The 12759-nt window shown below is 60.9% G+C and overlaps 2 protein-coding genes across 2 annotated transcripts; one reads left to right on the top strand and one right to left on the bottom strand.

Moving 5' to 3' along the window:
* Window positions 1–4: 4 nt before the first annotated feature.
* ECI1 (enoyl-CoA delta isomerase 1) lies at window positions 5–7907 on the bottom strand. The gene is made up of 7 exons (XM_030002278.2): window positions 7779–7907; window positions 7187–7315; window positions 6039–6166; window positions 5240–5386; window positions 3007–3128; window positions 2121–2299; window positions 5–524 (listed from the first exon to the last, which is right to left on the bottom strand). The coding sequence occupies exons 1-7, from the start codon at window positions 7819–7821 to the stop codon at window positions 358–360; spliced, it is 915 nt and encodes a 304-aa protein (XP_029858138.1). The 5' UTR covers window positions 7822–7907; the 3' UTR covers window positions 5–357.
* Window positions 7908–9853: 1946 nt separating this feature from the next.
* PTX4 (pentraxin 4) lies at window positions 9854–12221 on the top strand. Its single transcript, XM_030001915.2, has 2 exons — window positions 9854–10390; window positions 10536–12221. The coding sequence occupies exons 1-2, from the start codon at window positions 10181–10183 to the stop codon at window positions 11790–11792; spliced, it is 1467 nt and encodes a 488-aa protein (XP_029857775.1). The 5' UTR covers window positions 9854–10180; the 3' UTR covers window positions 11793–12221.
* The last annotated feature ends 538 nt before the right edge of the window (window positions 12222–12759 follow it).

Below are 12759 nucleotides of genomic sequence, written 5' to 3'. Positions count from 1 at the left end.
CATCTCCTACCTCATCGAAGACTTTATTGACAAATCTCATTTCACAATTAGCTGTTGGACAAGAAGGAGGATATCCAAGGACCGGCGGGCTCAAGCCACAGCAGTGTCAAGACCCTCTCCCTGTCCATTCCTCAGGGAGCTGAGCAGGCAGCTCTACCCACTCTCAGGAAAGGCAGTGGTGGTGTCAGGCACTCTACGAGGACTAAGGGGAAGAGGAGGTTGGGGCGGCCATGGGAGCGGGCAGCATATCACCAATTGCTGACACTGCAGACAGCTTCACTGTGAAAGTCTACAGCTACTGCAGTGTTTCAGAGGGTCACTCGAGCTCCTGGGACTGGGCCCCGGGCGGCTGCCTCCTTAGCTCTTCTTCTTCTTCAGCATCTCCATGTACATGCGAAGTGACTTTTGGATGGACTCTTTTGAGATGAAGCTGACGAAGTTCTGAACGTCTTCCTCCCGGTGAGCTACCAGGCGGTCCAACACCGCCTTCCTCATCATGGACTTGGTGAGCTGACGGGCATGGTCTGCGGAGAGGAGAGTGAGGATGGGGAACGTGCATGGTCCTCACCCCTGACCAGCTCTCAGCCAGTGCCACCATGTGCAGGTGCCTCCAAATGGGGAGGTACCGCACACCAAAGGGCTCTTTAAACCAGCAGGGAAAGATGTAAGAAAAACCCACCAGCTGGAAGCTGAACTGGATAAATTCTCATACAATAAATCACGATCTGTACCGCTCAGTTGGGAAATGACCAATCTACTGGGACAGATGACAAGAAGTTGTGCACCTCCTTCTCTTTGCGCCCTTCGGAGTCCAGCCCCCATCCTAATACACACCACCGGCCTGAGGACAGTGGTAACCAAACAATATTCTCCACTATTTGAAACTGCTCTGGCCCTAAGCTCCCCAACCCAACCCCTTCGATTTTTGGCAAGACAGTCTGCTCATGCCAAACACAGCGTACAAAAGCCAGCAGCACAGTCCCCCCGAGCTCATCCCGACAACAGGCTCTGGGCCTGTGCCATTCCACACAAACACATGGATGCTGCCGGAGCAGTGCTGGCTGCTGGAGCTGACCAATGCCTCGAGCACACATCTGCTCACACACACACAGAGCCACGTGCAGTGTTGCATATGCACTCTTGGTGTGCTTCATCTGTGGTGATGAAATGATGACCAACCCCCCATGCACTGGGAACCCCGAATCGCTCCAGCACCTGTGTGCTACAGACACCCTTGGCTGGACAGACTCCTCCTGGCTCTGATTTAGGGCTCTGGGGAAGGATCTGCGTGGTGCCTCCTGGAAGTCAGGAGAGAGCACAGCTGAGACGTGCTCCCCACTCTTAGGGGCTGAGTCATCACTCTAACACCAGGACAGCAGGGGAGAGAGCTGTTTAGTAACCCTCTTCCAAGGCTGGGACTCAAAGCGACAGTCCTGTGACCCATCCATTTCTGCGCAGTTTCATTCAGGTTTCTACAGAAAGAGCAGCTGAAGGGTGATACGTAGTTGTACCTCCTTGCAGTGCTTAGGAGGTGGCACAGGATGGGATAGCTCAGACCTAGCCCAGGACAGTGGAGATCCCTCTCCCAACCCAGGAACCACGTGCTGCCAGTCACAGAACAGCCCAAACACACATGTGATGTCTGCGCTTGCTGTCTGTCCTCACGCCCCTGTCCCTATCCCCAGCTCAGCAGAGTGCCGAGAGTTGATCCAGACCACAAAGGCGGACTGGCTGCCACCCAGGCACTCTGGCCCAGCCTGTTCCCTTAACTCCATGGCAGCTTTCCTGGGGTAACGTCTCCACTGACAGACAGAGATTCAGTTTGTATCCACAGCTCAGACACCTCCGGATTGACTCAGCAGGGCTGGCAGGGCGAGCTGAGCTGCAGCCACATGCCCTGCACACCCAGCACTGTGTCCTCCCACACGGGGGCACTGGCAAGCCCATCTCTGTTAGCCCAAGGCTGCTTGGACCACTGTGCTGAGCTTTCCTACCTCCCAGCCATCCACACCTTCCCTTTAAAAGGAAACTGTTACATAGGTCCCAGGTACCAGCCCCGGTACCTGTCCTTCCCACCCAGATCAAATCCCCTCTTCCTCTGCTAGAGGTGCCACCCTTACCGGGAAGGGCCAGCCACTGTGCCATAACAGCCATAGCCTTCTCCTGGAGCTTCTCCTCTGGCACCAGCTCGTCCACAAGGCCAAACTTGAGGGCCTCAGGTGCAGGGTAGAGGGACCCCAGCTGGAGGGAGCGTTCAGCAATTCGGTGTCCCACAACATTCACAAATGTGTCCTTAAACCTAGAAGAGATGGGAGGAAAAGCCACGGTCAGGGAAGAAACACCCTGCAGCAGCTGCACGCAGACAACAAAGCTAAGAGCACACTTGGCCCCACTCCACAGGCACGGGTCTCTAAACAGTAGCCACGAGCTGAGCCACACTGTGCAAAGGCAAGCAGAGCCATTTTCAGTACTATCCCAACAGAGTTCCCCCTTCTCTCCAAAAGAGCTGCTCTATTTACCTTCAGCGCACAGGTCGCAGCTGCGCCCACTTGCTGTGATGTGAAAGCTCCTTTCCAACAGTACATTTACATGTTCTTAGGGCAACTAAGGACCTGTGCCTTAGTATATTAGTGTCCCTACGCTTTCAGAGATCTCCACAGCTATGGGATTTTGCAGGTACACAGCGTGTATCCAGAGAAAAGCATATTCCCAGACTGAGCCTGACCAGGGACATCTACCAGCGCTAGTTTCGGAGCTGACTGCAGAGTCAGAGCTAAGGTCCTCGCTGGTGAAGGATGTGAGGACATTCTGCAGCCTGAAAGCTTTTCAGACACCTGCAGGATAGGACAAAGAAACGAGGTGCTGTCTCCTGCAGCTGCAACTACCTGATCACCGACACATAAAACTGTATCTCAGAAGCCAGTTAAACTGATTAATAAATTCCTTGAAGATTAATTCTTTTTAGAGGCCTACACATGACACTAGATGTGGGAGGCACTGGCCTACCAGAAGGGAGCCACAATGCCCAGCTGGGCTTCGTTCAGGCCAATGCTGAATTTGGGGTTCTCCACCATGATCCTGTAGTCACACGACAAGGCAACAAGACAGCCTCCCGCCGGGCTGGACCCCTGGCAAAGAGAAGGAAGGAGTGAGTCTAGGTCATGGTTACAAACGTCCCTGCGCCCCCAGCCTTGCCGTTTCCTCCAGAGCAGGGAAGACACTGCACTTCGGGTCCTGCACTTCGGTCACGGCAACCCCATGCAGCGCTACAGGCTTGGGGAAGAGTGGCTGGAAAGCTGCCCAGCAGAGAAAGACCTGGGGGTGCTGGCTGACAGCTGGCTGAAGATGAGCCAGCAGTGTGCCCAGGTGGCCAAGGCGGCCAACAGCACCCTGGCCTGTATCAGAAATCGTGTGGCCAGCAGGAACAGGGAGGTGGTGGTTCCCCTGTACTCGGCACTGGTGAGGCCGCACCTCGAGTCCTGTGTTCAGTTTTGGGCCCTTCGCTACAGGAAAGACATTGAGGTGCTGGAGCGTGTCCAGAGAAGGGCAACAAAGCTGGTGAGGGGCCTGGAGCACAAGTCTTATGAGGAGCAGCTGAGGGAACAGGGGCTGTCCACTCTAGAAAAGAGGAGGCTGAGGGGAGACCTTATCGCTCTCTACAACTACCTGAAAGGGGGTTGTAGTGAGGTGGGTGCTGGTCTCTTCTGTCAGGTGGCTGGAGATAGGACAAGAGGAAATGGCCTCAAGTTGAGGCAAGGGAGATTTAGGTTAGATATTAGGAAAAATTTCTTTACTGAGAGGGTTGTCAAACATTGGAATGGGCTGCCCAGGGAAGTGGTTGAGTCACCATCCCTGGAGATATTAAAAAAAGCGAGTGGACAGGGTACTTCAGGACATGGTTTAGTGGGCATGGTTAATGGTTGGACTCGATGATCTTGAAGGTCTTTTCCAACCTAAATGATTCTATGATTCTATTCTATGACACAGGGTGACAGAGCAGATGTCCCCCAAGTCTCTGATTACCTGATTCAAAACAGCCCTAAAGAAGATTTCTGATAGGTTTACCAGGGATTATCCTTTCATTTTGCAATGCTCTTTGTTTCTTGCATTTTCCAGCCTGGAAATCTAGTTAATTAATCCGTGTTACTCAGGTTGCAAACCCTGCAGCGCAGATTTGCTACGGCATTATCTTGTAAGCTTACACGAGTTTTTAAGCCTACTTGAGTTTGCAACCCTAAATGCCACAGAAATAGTTCCGTCCAGGGGCTTTGTAACACCTTCTGTCTATAAAACTTCCACTTGCAACCACCTTTGCCACGACTCAGTGCTTGCTTAGCCCTGCACAAGATGCCTGCGGGAAGCTGCTCAGAGACCCAGCTGCCTTCAAAGACAGTCTATGGACAGACACAGAACCGTGAGCTGCCAAAGCAGCACTGCACTAAAAAATGAAAACAAGACACCAAGCAGGCAACAACCCATCTATGGACACTGAGATTCAGACAGCACTTCCCTGCTGGCCAAGAACCACGGCTGGAGGAGTAAAACCAGGTGAAAAAAGAGCTTATGACAAACCGCACTGCACAAAGCATCGCTGCCCACAGGGCCGAGGACAAGCACTTGCGGTACTGCAGGGCTGCCTCCCATCTCCTCCCCTCTAGCAAAGCAGCTCAACGGCCACGCGAGTGACCCTGGGTGACTCCTATGAGTCTCGTCAGTGACAAAGCAGCTGGTGGGCACGTGACAGGCGTCCTTTGGACTCCTACGCCAACTGCTTGGCTTCTCCAGTACTCGTCTGCCATTGACGCCCCTCTGGGCTTTACCACTGGCCTACAGCCCTCTTCCTGGTCCTGCAGCCTGGAGGACAAACTCCCAGCTGAGTTCTTGGAGCAGCGTATGGCTCTTGTTGCACAAAACACTGCCAAGGGCACCTCAGCCCCCATCGGCAGGACATGAGTGCTGTGCAAGCTCTCCACGGCAGCTGAAATGCTGCTGTACCCCAGCAGCACCTGCAGCTTACATGGAGCCTGCAACATCCCATGCTTCTATACCTTCCCACACCCCAATGCGCTGAACCAACAGACAGGTACTTTGCCCAGACATCCCAACAAATACATGCCTGTATTTGTTTCAGCACTGACAAGCCTGATTTTTTGGCTGTCCCTGCTCACGCAGTGCAAACAAGCCACAGCAAGCGACAGACCATGCGGGGTGACTAGGAAGGCACATCTAAAGGACATACATTGACTGCAGCGATTGTCACCATGTTGGAGCCATACAGCCGGAGCCACATCTCCTGCACGGCTCTCCAGAACTCGGCATAGTGCTCCATGCTCTTCCCAGACATCTCAGTGATGTCCAGTCCAGATGAGAAGATTCTGGGGACAGCCTGGAATTGGGAAAACACAAACGTCACTTAGAGTCACTGCTCAGGGATGACCCTTTAGCCCTCTAACGCACTCGGCCTGGCAGCCTGAGGAAAGGGAAAGTGCTAATTAAATATGACATAAACCCGAGTCTTCTAGGGTTCTGAAACAATCTCCCCAGTGCTTCCACAGCCTGGATCATCCCATCACCATGGCCCGGAGGGCTGGGACCCTTTGCTTGCAGCACAATTTCTCATCATCAGGGTCCCTGTGTGGGTACATCAGCCACGCTGCACAAAACCTGTCCTGTACCATTCCTAGGAACCACCTTGTAACCACATCACGTCTGAAAATAAACAGTGGCATCTCCTAGCAGCTCCCTCCAGGCAGTTCAAGAGATGTCAAGGGATGTGTCAGGTTTGCAGATAAGCAGTTTGATTTTAATAACAAATGACAATACTCAGCAGTTATTCTTCGGCTAGAAAAGGGCATGGAAGAAAGAGCACAGCCATTCCAGGAACCCCCTCCCCTCCTTCCAGAGCCAATAAAAGCTGCCTCCCGGCCCTCCCACACCAGTGATCAGGGAGCCAAGAGACCAAACACAAGCAAGGGAACAGCACCCGTGCCTGCCAAATTGCCCCGCAGCTCGCACCCCAAGCTCAGGACAACACATACAGATGCAAAGATCACGCCCCGGCAGGCCCGGTCATTCTCCAGCTTCTCCAGGCTTATGCAAAACTCAGTGAGGAAGTCCAGGCTGAGGCTGTTGACTGGAGGGCTCTTGAACTTCATCATGGCGACGCCTGTGCCATGGTAAACACAGAGACATCAGGACTCCCCATCACGGCAGCATGCACCCAAGGGAGCTTCACCTGCCTCCCTGCTCACCCAAATCATGTCCTTCCACTCCTGGCTCTTCAAAAAGCCCCCAGAGCGGTGGGGCCAAGAGCAGGGCCCTGCCTTTGCCCAGATCTGCCCGCAAGCCAGGCTCACTCAGCCAGCGGTAAATCTGGAGCATGAACGAGCATGCGTGCCGTGGCGCGTCGTGTGTCCCAAAGACCAGGCACTTTTGGGGTCACGCTGCCCAGCAGTTCCCTTCTCTCTGGGCTCACTGGATAAGGTCGAGTCTCCAGCTTCTGTCATAGCAAACATCCCATGCCCAGGGGATCACACACCTTTCTGAACCTGCCGGCAGCACTGCCACCCTGGCCAGCACCGCAGGAAGGGCTCTGAGCCCTTGCCTCCTCCCAAATGGCACTACCCTACCCCAAAAGGTCCTCACCGAGTGCTTAGTCTGGGTGCTGCAGCCATGCCCAGGCCAGGGACAGCGTGAAGACTCAGCCAGGGGCCTGGCAGCCAAAGGCAGGCCCTGGGAAACCTCAAGAAGAGGCACCCTTTGTTCGGTGCGGTGACGTGGCCTTGTGACAGCTATTCCTGGCAGCCAGGACACAGAAAACTCCGACAGCTGCTCCCTGAAGGAGCGTCTGCCACTCTATCAGGTCCCCAAAGCATGGACCCCACAGAGGAGACGACACATGGGCAGGGGACAGAGCACGAGGTCTGCCCACAGTGACAGCTAGGGTTTACCTGTGGCACCCAAGCAGCACCCAGCCACCTGAAGCGCCCATGACCGGTGAGACTCCCATCCCCAAACGCTTCTCTCTGAGGGTGCTAAGCAGCTGAAGCTGGAACATCCAGGGCTTTGGTGGCTTTCCAGGCCCCAGGCCACACGTGCTGTGGGGCAGGCATGGAAGGGGCCCTGCCTGTGCCCCACAATGCCCGGTTGGTTGAGGGTGACACCGTAGTGATGCCACCCGCCATACCTGAGCTCTCATCCAGCTCCACCAGGATCTTGTTGTTGCTGAAGGCACGACACGGGGCGAGCGGGAGGCCAGGGGGCTGCCGGGCGGCTCTGCCCCATGCCAGTGGCCAGCGGCAGAGGGGCCGCACACCTGGGGGGGACAGAAGCAGTTAGGGCCGTGCAGGGCACAGCCCCCAGGGGTGTGGGAGGTGCTCCCCAAAACTGCTCAGCGCAGACAGGGTGGGGACACGGGGAACACGCTGACCCACTGAAGGAGGGTGCAGGGACACCCTGACCCACGGCGGGAGGACATGGGGACACCCTGACCCACGCAGGGAGGACATGGGGACACCCTGACCCACGGAGGGAGGACATGGGGACACCCTGACCCACGGCAGGGGGACATGGGGACACCCTGACCCACGGCAGGGAGGACATGGGGACACCCTGACCCACGCCGGGAGGACATGGGGACACCCTGACCACGGCGGGGGGACACAGGGAGGGGCCCCGGGGACGCCCCTACTCGCGTCGGGGGGCACGGGGACACGCTGACCCCCAGAGAAGGGAGACGGGGGGACGCGGGGCCACCTCGCCCGCGGGGCCGGGCGCACCTGACCGAGCGATCCGACGGGCGAGGGTCGGCACCGCCGCCATCTTCTGCCGCCGGGTCAAGGGTACGGGGCGGGGCCTCGGCAGCGCGTCACCGCCCCACCCCCCGGCGGGACACGACCCCAGCGACAAGCGGCGCTCCCGACTGGAAGCCCCGCCCCCTGCCCCGCCCTCGGGCCCGAAGCTCCGCCTACGGTCGGCGCTGCTGCGCGCGGGTGCTGCCGCCCCGTGGTGGCCCGCGCGCCCCAGGCTGGCTGCGCTGCCCGCACAGTCCTGCCCTGCCTGCGCTGCCTGCACTGCCCTGCCTGCTCTGCACTGTCCTGTCCTGTCCTGCCTGCTCTGCACTGCCCTGCCTGCTCTGCACTGTCCTGTCCTGTCCTGCCTGCTCTGCACTGCCCTGCCTGCTCTGCACTGTCCTGTCCTGTCCTGCCTGCTCTGCACTGCCCTGCCTGCTCTGCACTGTCCTGTCCTGTCCTGCCTGCTCTGCACTGCCCTGCCTGCTCTGCACTGTCCTGTCCTGTCCTGCCTGCTCTGCACTGTCCTGCCTGCTCTGCACTGTCCTGTCCTGTCCTGCCTGCTCTGCACTGCCCTGCCTGCTCTGCACTGTCCTGTCCTGTCCTGCCTGCTCTGCACTGCCCTGCCTGCTCTGCACTGTCCTGTCCTGTCCTGCCTGCTCTGCACTGCCCTGCCTGCTCTGCACTGTCCTGTCCTGCCCGCACAGTCCTGTCCTGCCTGCACTGTCCTGCCTGCACTGTCGTGTCCTGCACGCACAGTCCTGCCCTGCCTGCACTGTCCTGCCTGCTCTGCACTGCCCTGCCTGCTCTGCACTGTCCTGTCCTGCCTGCTCTGCACTGCCCTGCCTGCACTGTCTGCACTGTCCTGCCTGCTCTGCACTGTCCTGTCCTGTCCTGCCTGCTCTGCACTGCCCTGCCTGCTCTGCACTGTCCTGTCCTGTCCTGCCTGCTCTGCACTGCCCTGCCTGCTCTGCACTGCCCTGCCTGCTCTGCACTGCCCTGTCCTGTCCTGCCTGCTCTGCACTGCCCTGCCTGCACTGTCCTGTCCTGTCCTGCCTCCTCTGCACTGCCCTGCCTGCACTGTCCTGTCCTGCCCGCACAGTCCTGCCCTGCCTGCACTGTCCTGCCTGCTCTGCACTGTCCTGCCTGCTCTGCACTGTCCTGTCCTGTCCTGCCTGCTCTGCACTGCCCTGCCTGCTCTGCACTGTCCTGTCCTGTCCTGCCTGCTCTGCACTGCCCTGCCTGCTCTGCACTGTCCTGTCCTGCCCGCACAGTCCTGTCCTGCCTGCACTGTCCTGCCTGCACTGTCGTGTCCTGCACGCACAGTCCTGCCCTGCCTGCACTGTCCTGCCTGCTCTGCACTGCCCTGCCTGCTCTGCACTGTCCTGTCCTGCCTGCTCTGCACTGCCCTGCCTGCACTGTCTGCACTGTCCTGCCTGCTCTGCACTGTCCTGTCCTGTCCTGCCTGCTCTGCACTGCCCTGCCTGCTCTGCACTGCCCTGTCCTGTCCTGCCTGCTCTGCACTGCCCTGCCTGCACTGTCCTGTCCTGTCCTGCCTCCTCTGCACTGCCCTGCCTGCACTGTCCTGTCCTGCCCGCACAGTCCTGCCCTGCCTGCACTGTCCTGCCTGCTCTGCACTGCCCTGCCTGCTCTGCACTGTCCTGTCCTGCCCGCACAGTCCTGTCCTGCCTGCACTGTCCTGCCTGCACTGTCGTGTCCTGCACGCACAGTCCTGCCCTGCCTGCACTGTCCTGCCTGCTCTGCACTGCCCTGCCTGCACTGTCGTGTCCTGCACGCACAGTCCTGCCCTGCCTGCACTGTCCTGCCTGCTCTGCACTGCCCTGCCTGCACTGTCCTGTCCTGTCCTGCCTGCTCTGCACTGCCCTGCCTGCACTGTCCTGCCTGCTCTGTCCTGTCCTGTCCTGCCTACTCTGCACTGCCTGCACTGACTGCCCTGCACACACAGTCCTGTCCTGCCTGCTCTGTTCTGTCCTGCCCTGTCTGCACTGCCCTGCCTGCTCCATCCTGTCCTGCCTGCACTGCCCTGTCCTGCCCCACCTGCCCCGCCTGCCCTGTCCTGCCCTGCCTGTCCACCCTGCCTTGCATCGAGCGTATTAGTCTGAGACTCCCCCCCCCCGCCGCTGCCCTCCGGGAGCTGCCCCGCACGGCTGGGCCCGCCGGGGCCGTGCGCCCAGGGGTTCCCCCACACCTTCCCCCACGCCACAGCTCAGCACCCCCTGCCCGGTCCCTGACCCGGGCAGCCAGAGCCCCGGGGAGCTCCTGGGCCGGGACCAACCGCCTCCGCAGAGCGCCTGGCCCGGGGCCGCAGGGCTGGGAGCCCCGGTGCTGGCGGCTGCTGGGGCGCGCCAGCGGTGGCTGCGGATCTCATCATGGTGGAGGCCGTCCCGGGGAGGGCACCGCGGGGGCCAGCGCTGGCCCTGCTGTGCAGGCAGAAAGTGTCTGGCGGCGGCATGGCGGGGACAGTGCTGCCCCTCTGCCTGCTCCTTGCTGCTGCCCTGCCTGGTGCCCCGACCCAGGTGCCAGGGCACGGGGTCCGGCCCGGCCCCCTGCTCCTGCGGCTGCGGCGGCTGGAGGAGCAGGTGGGTGCCCGGTTTGGGGAGGGGGTGCAGCCCGGCCCGTGCCAGGGGGACACTCGGCGTTTCGGGCCGGGCTCGGGGTCGGCGGCACCGCAGGGGCCTGGCACGGGGGTGGAGGTTCACCCCATCTTGCCCCGCTCCCTTGCAGTTTCACCGGCTCCAGGAGGTGACACTGAACCATCTCCAGAGCATCGCCAGGAACTACAACATCTCTTACAACATCGATGGACGCTTCCGGGTGCTGGCGGAGCAGGCAGAGGCGGCTGCTGCTGCCCGGGCCACCCTGGGCGCTGAACTTGCCCGCCTGGCCACCAGCGGTCGGCGGCTGCACCGCAGGCTGAAGAGGCTGGAGGGGACAGTGGGTGCCCTGAGCCCGCCGCACCGCCCGCTCACCCACCCACCGGGTGCACCGGTAGGGACTGGCACCAAGCCGCACAGCCTGCCGGATGCTGCCCGGAGCTGGGGCAGCCAGCTGGAGTGGGAGCCGCAGGGACGGGTGGCCCCCAGCACCCCCAGGCCTGGGCGCCCGAAGGCAAGGCAGTGGCAGCAACACCGGCAGGAGGAAGGGCACCAGCTGTCGGCCAGTGCCGGGGCCAGCGGTGCACCTGGGGAGGATGCAGAGGCCCCTCGCAGTGCAGCACCAGGCCCCCAAGCTGTGGCGCTGGCACTCCCCACCGTGACCACGGTCCCCCAGGAGCAGCCGCCAGCCCCCCAGCAGCCAGGAGAGGGTAGGTACGGGCCCCCTGACCTGGGACCCACATCCCCAGCCTGCCGCACCGGTGCCGTCCTGCTCTTCCCCAACACTTCTGCTGAGCACCTGGCTGTCCTGGGGCTGGGGCCACACCAGGGGCTGCAGGCGCTGTCACTTTGCACCTGGCTGGCCACCCCAGCCCCCTGCCTCGGTGCCCTCCTCTCCTATGCCACCGAGGACGGCGGCAGCAAGCTGGGTGTGCGTAGCCATTGTGGGGACCTCCCTGGCTCTGCGCGCTTCGTCATCGGGGATGGGCAGTTTCGGGAGATCCCGGTGATGCCGCTCCTGGATGGCAAGTGGCATCACCTTTGCCTCATCTGGTCCTCTGGCCAGGGCCAGTACCGTTTCTACGTGGACAGGCAGCTGCTGGCTGCCGGCTCCGGCTTCCAGCAGGGCTATGAAATTCCCGCTGGTGGCTTGCTGGTGCTGGGCCAGGAGCAGGACCAACCCGGCAGGGACTTTGGCACCGCAGAAGCTTTTGTGGGTCACCTGGCTGGCTTCGCTCTCTGGAGCCGGGCTCTCCTGCCCGGGGAGGTGGCCAGCATGGCGACCAGCCAGGGGCTGCCCTGCAGCCCCCTCCTCACGCTGGCCGATGCCTCCCTGCAGGGTGGGGTGCGGAGGGTGGCGTGTCCCTGCCTCCAGCACTGCCTGTGACGAGCTTGGCAGCGGGAACGGTGCCAGCTGCCAGCTTTCACAGCTGGCTCACGGTACCGATGCCGGCACGAGCTGCATCCTCCTGAGGTGATGGGACACCTGGCAGAGAGGGTGTCTCAGGACCGGGACCACTGGACATGGGGAAAAGGAAAAGGGGCAGCCAGAGGTGGGACCCAGTCCTGGGGCCTGTCCCAAAGCCAGGTCATCAGCTCCTGCCCCCAGAGGATGTACCGCCTCATCGTTCCTATTAAAATGCTCCGGGCAGAGAAGAAGCCTCATTTATTTCTGGTCTTGCTCTTCACTGTAACGCTCGCTGCCACTTACAGCCAGGCAGGAGCTGCTCGGCACAGGCAGCCGGAGCCCCAGGCTGGGTCACACGCAGGTGACCCCTGCCCGTCCCCTGCCACTGCCGCTGTCTGCCACTGAGTCAGACCCGAGGGGAAGTTGTAGCACGGAAAAGCCCGTGACCGTGAGTGAGCCAGAGGTGCCGGAGCAAGTGCCGCCTGTCCCGTGTGCCCGGCCCCATGCCAGAGGGGCTCCTCGGGCGGTGCCAAGCTTTGGGCCGAGCTGTGCTGCTCTGGGGGGCTCGGGTGAAGCACACAAAACACTCCCAAACGGCTGCCCTGCGAAATTCTCTGCCAGGAGAGTAGGAGCAGCACCGGCTCTGGCTGCTCCCCCAGCCCCGTGTTCCCCGGGGTCGGCGGGGCCTTGCTGCCCGGCCACAGCTGACAGCTGGAGGTTGCGGCCGGGCCCGGTGTGGGGCAAGGCCTTGCAGCGGTCCTGCAGCCTCCCGGGCTGCCGTCACCGCTGTCACGCCCGCGTCAGGCCCCAGCGCGGCAGAGCCCGTCCCCGGCCCGTCCCGCGGCCGCCTCGGGGGACGCGCTCCGGCCCCTTGTCCCGGGGAGGGGCGCGGGGGTCCTGCGGACGGGACTACAACTCCCATGGTGCCGCGGGGCGGGGCGGCCCC

Source organism: Aquila chrysaetos, chromosome 25, assembly GCF_900496995.4.
Source record: "Aquila chrysaetos chrysaetos chromosome 25, bAquChr1.4, whole genome shotgun sequence".
NCBI classification, from domain to species: Eukaryota; Metazoa; Chordata; class Aves; order Accipitriformes; family Accipitridae; genus Aquila; species Aquila chrysaetos.
The sequence above is the reverse complement of the archived record's forward strand: the minus strand, read 5'-3'. Positions and strand labels throughout refer to the sequence as shown.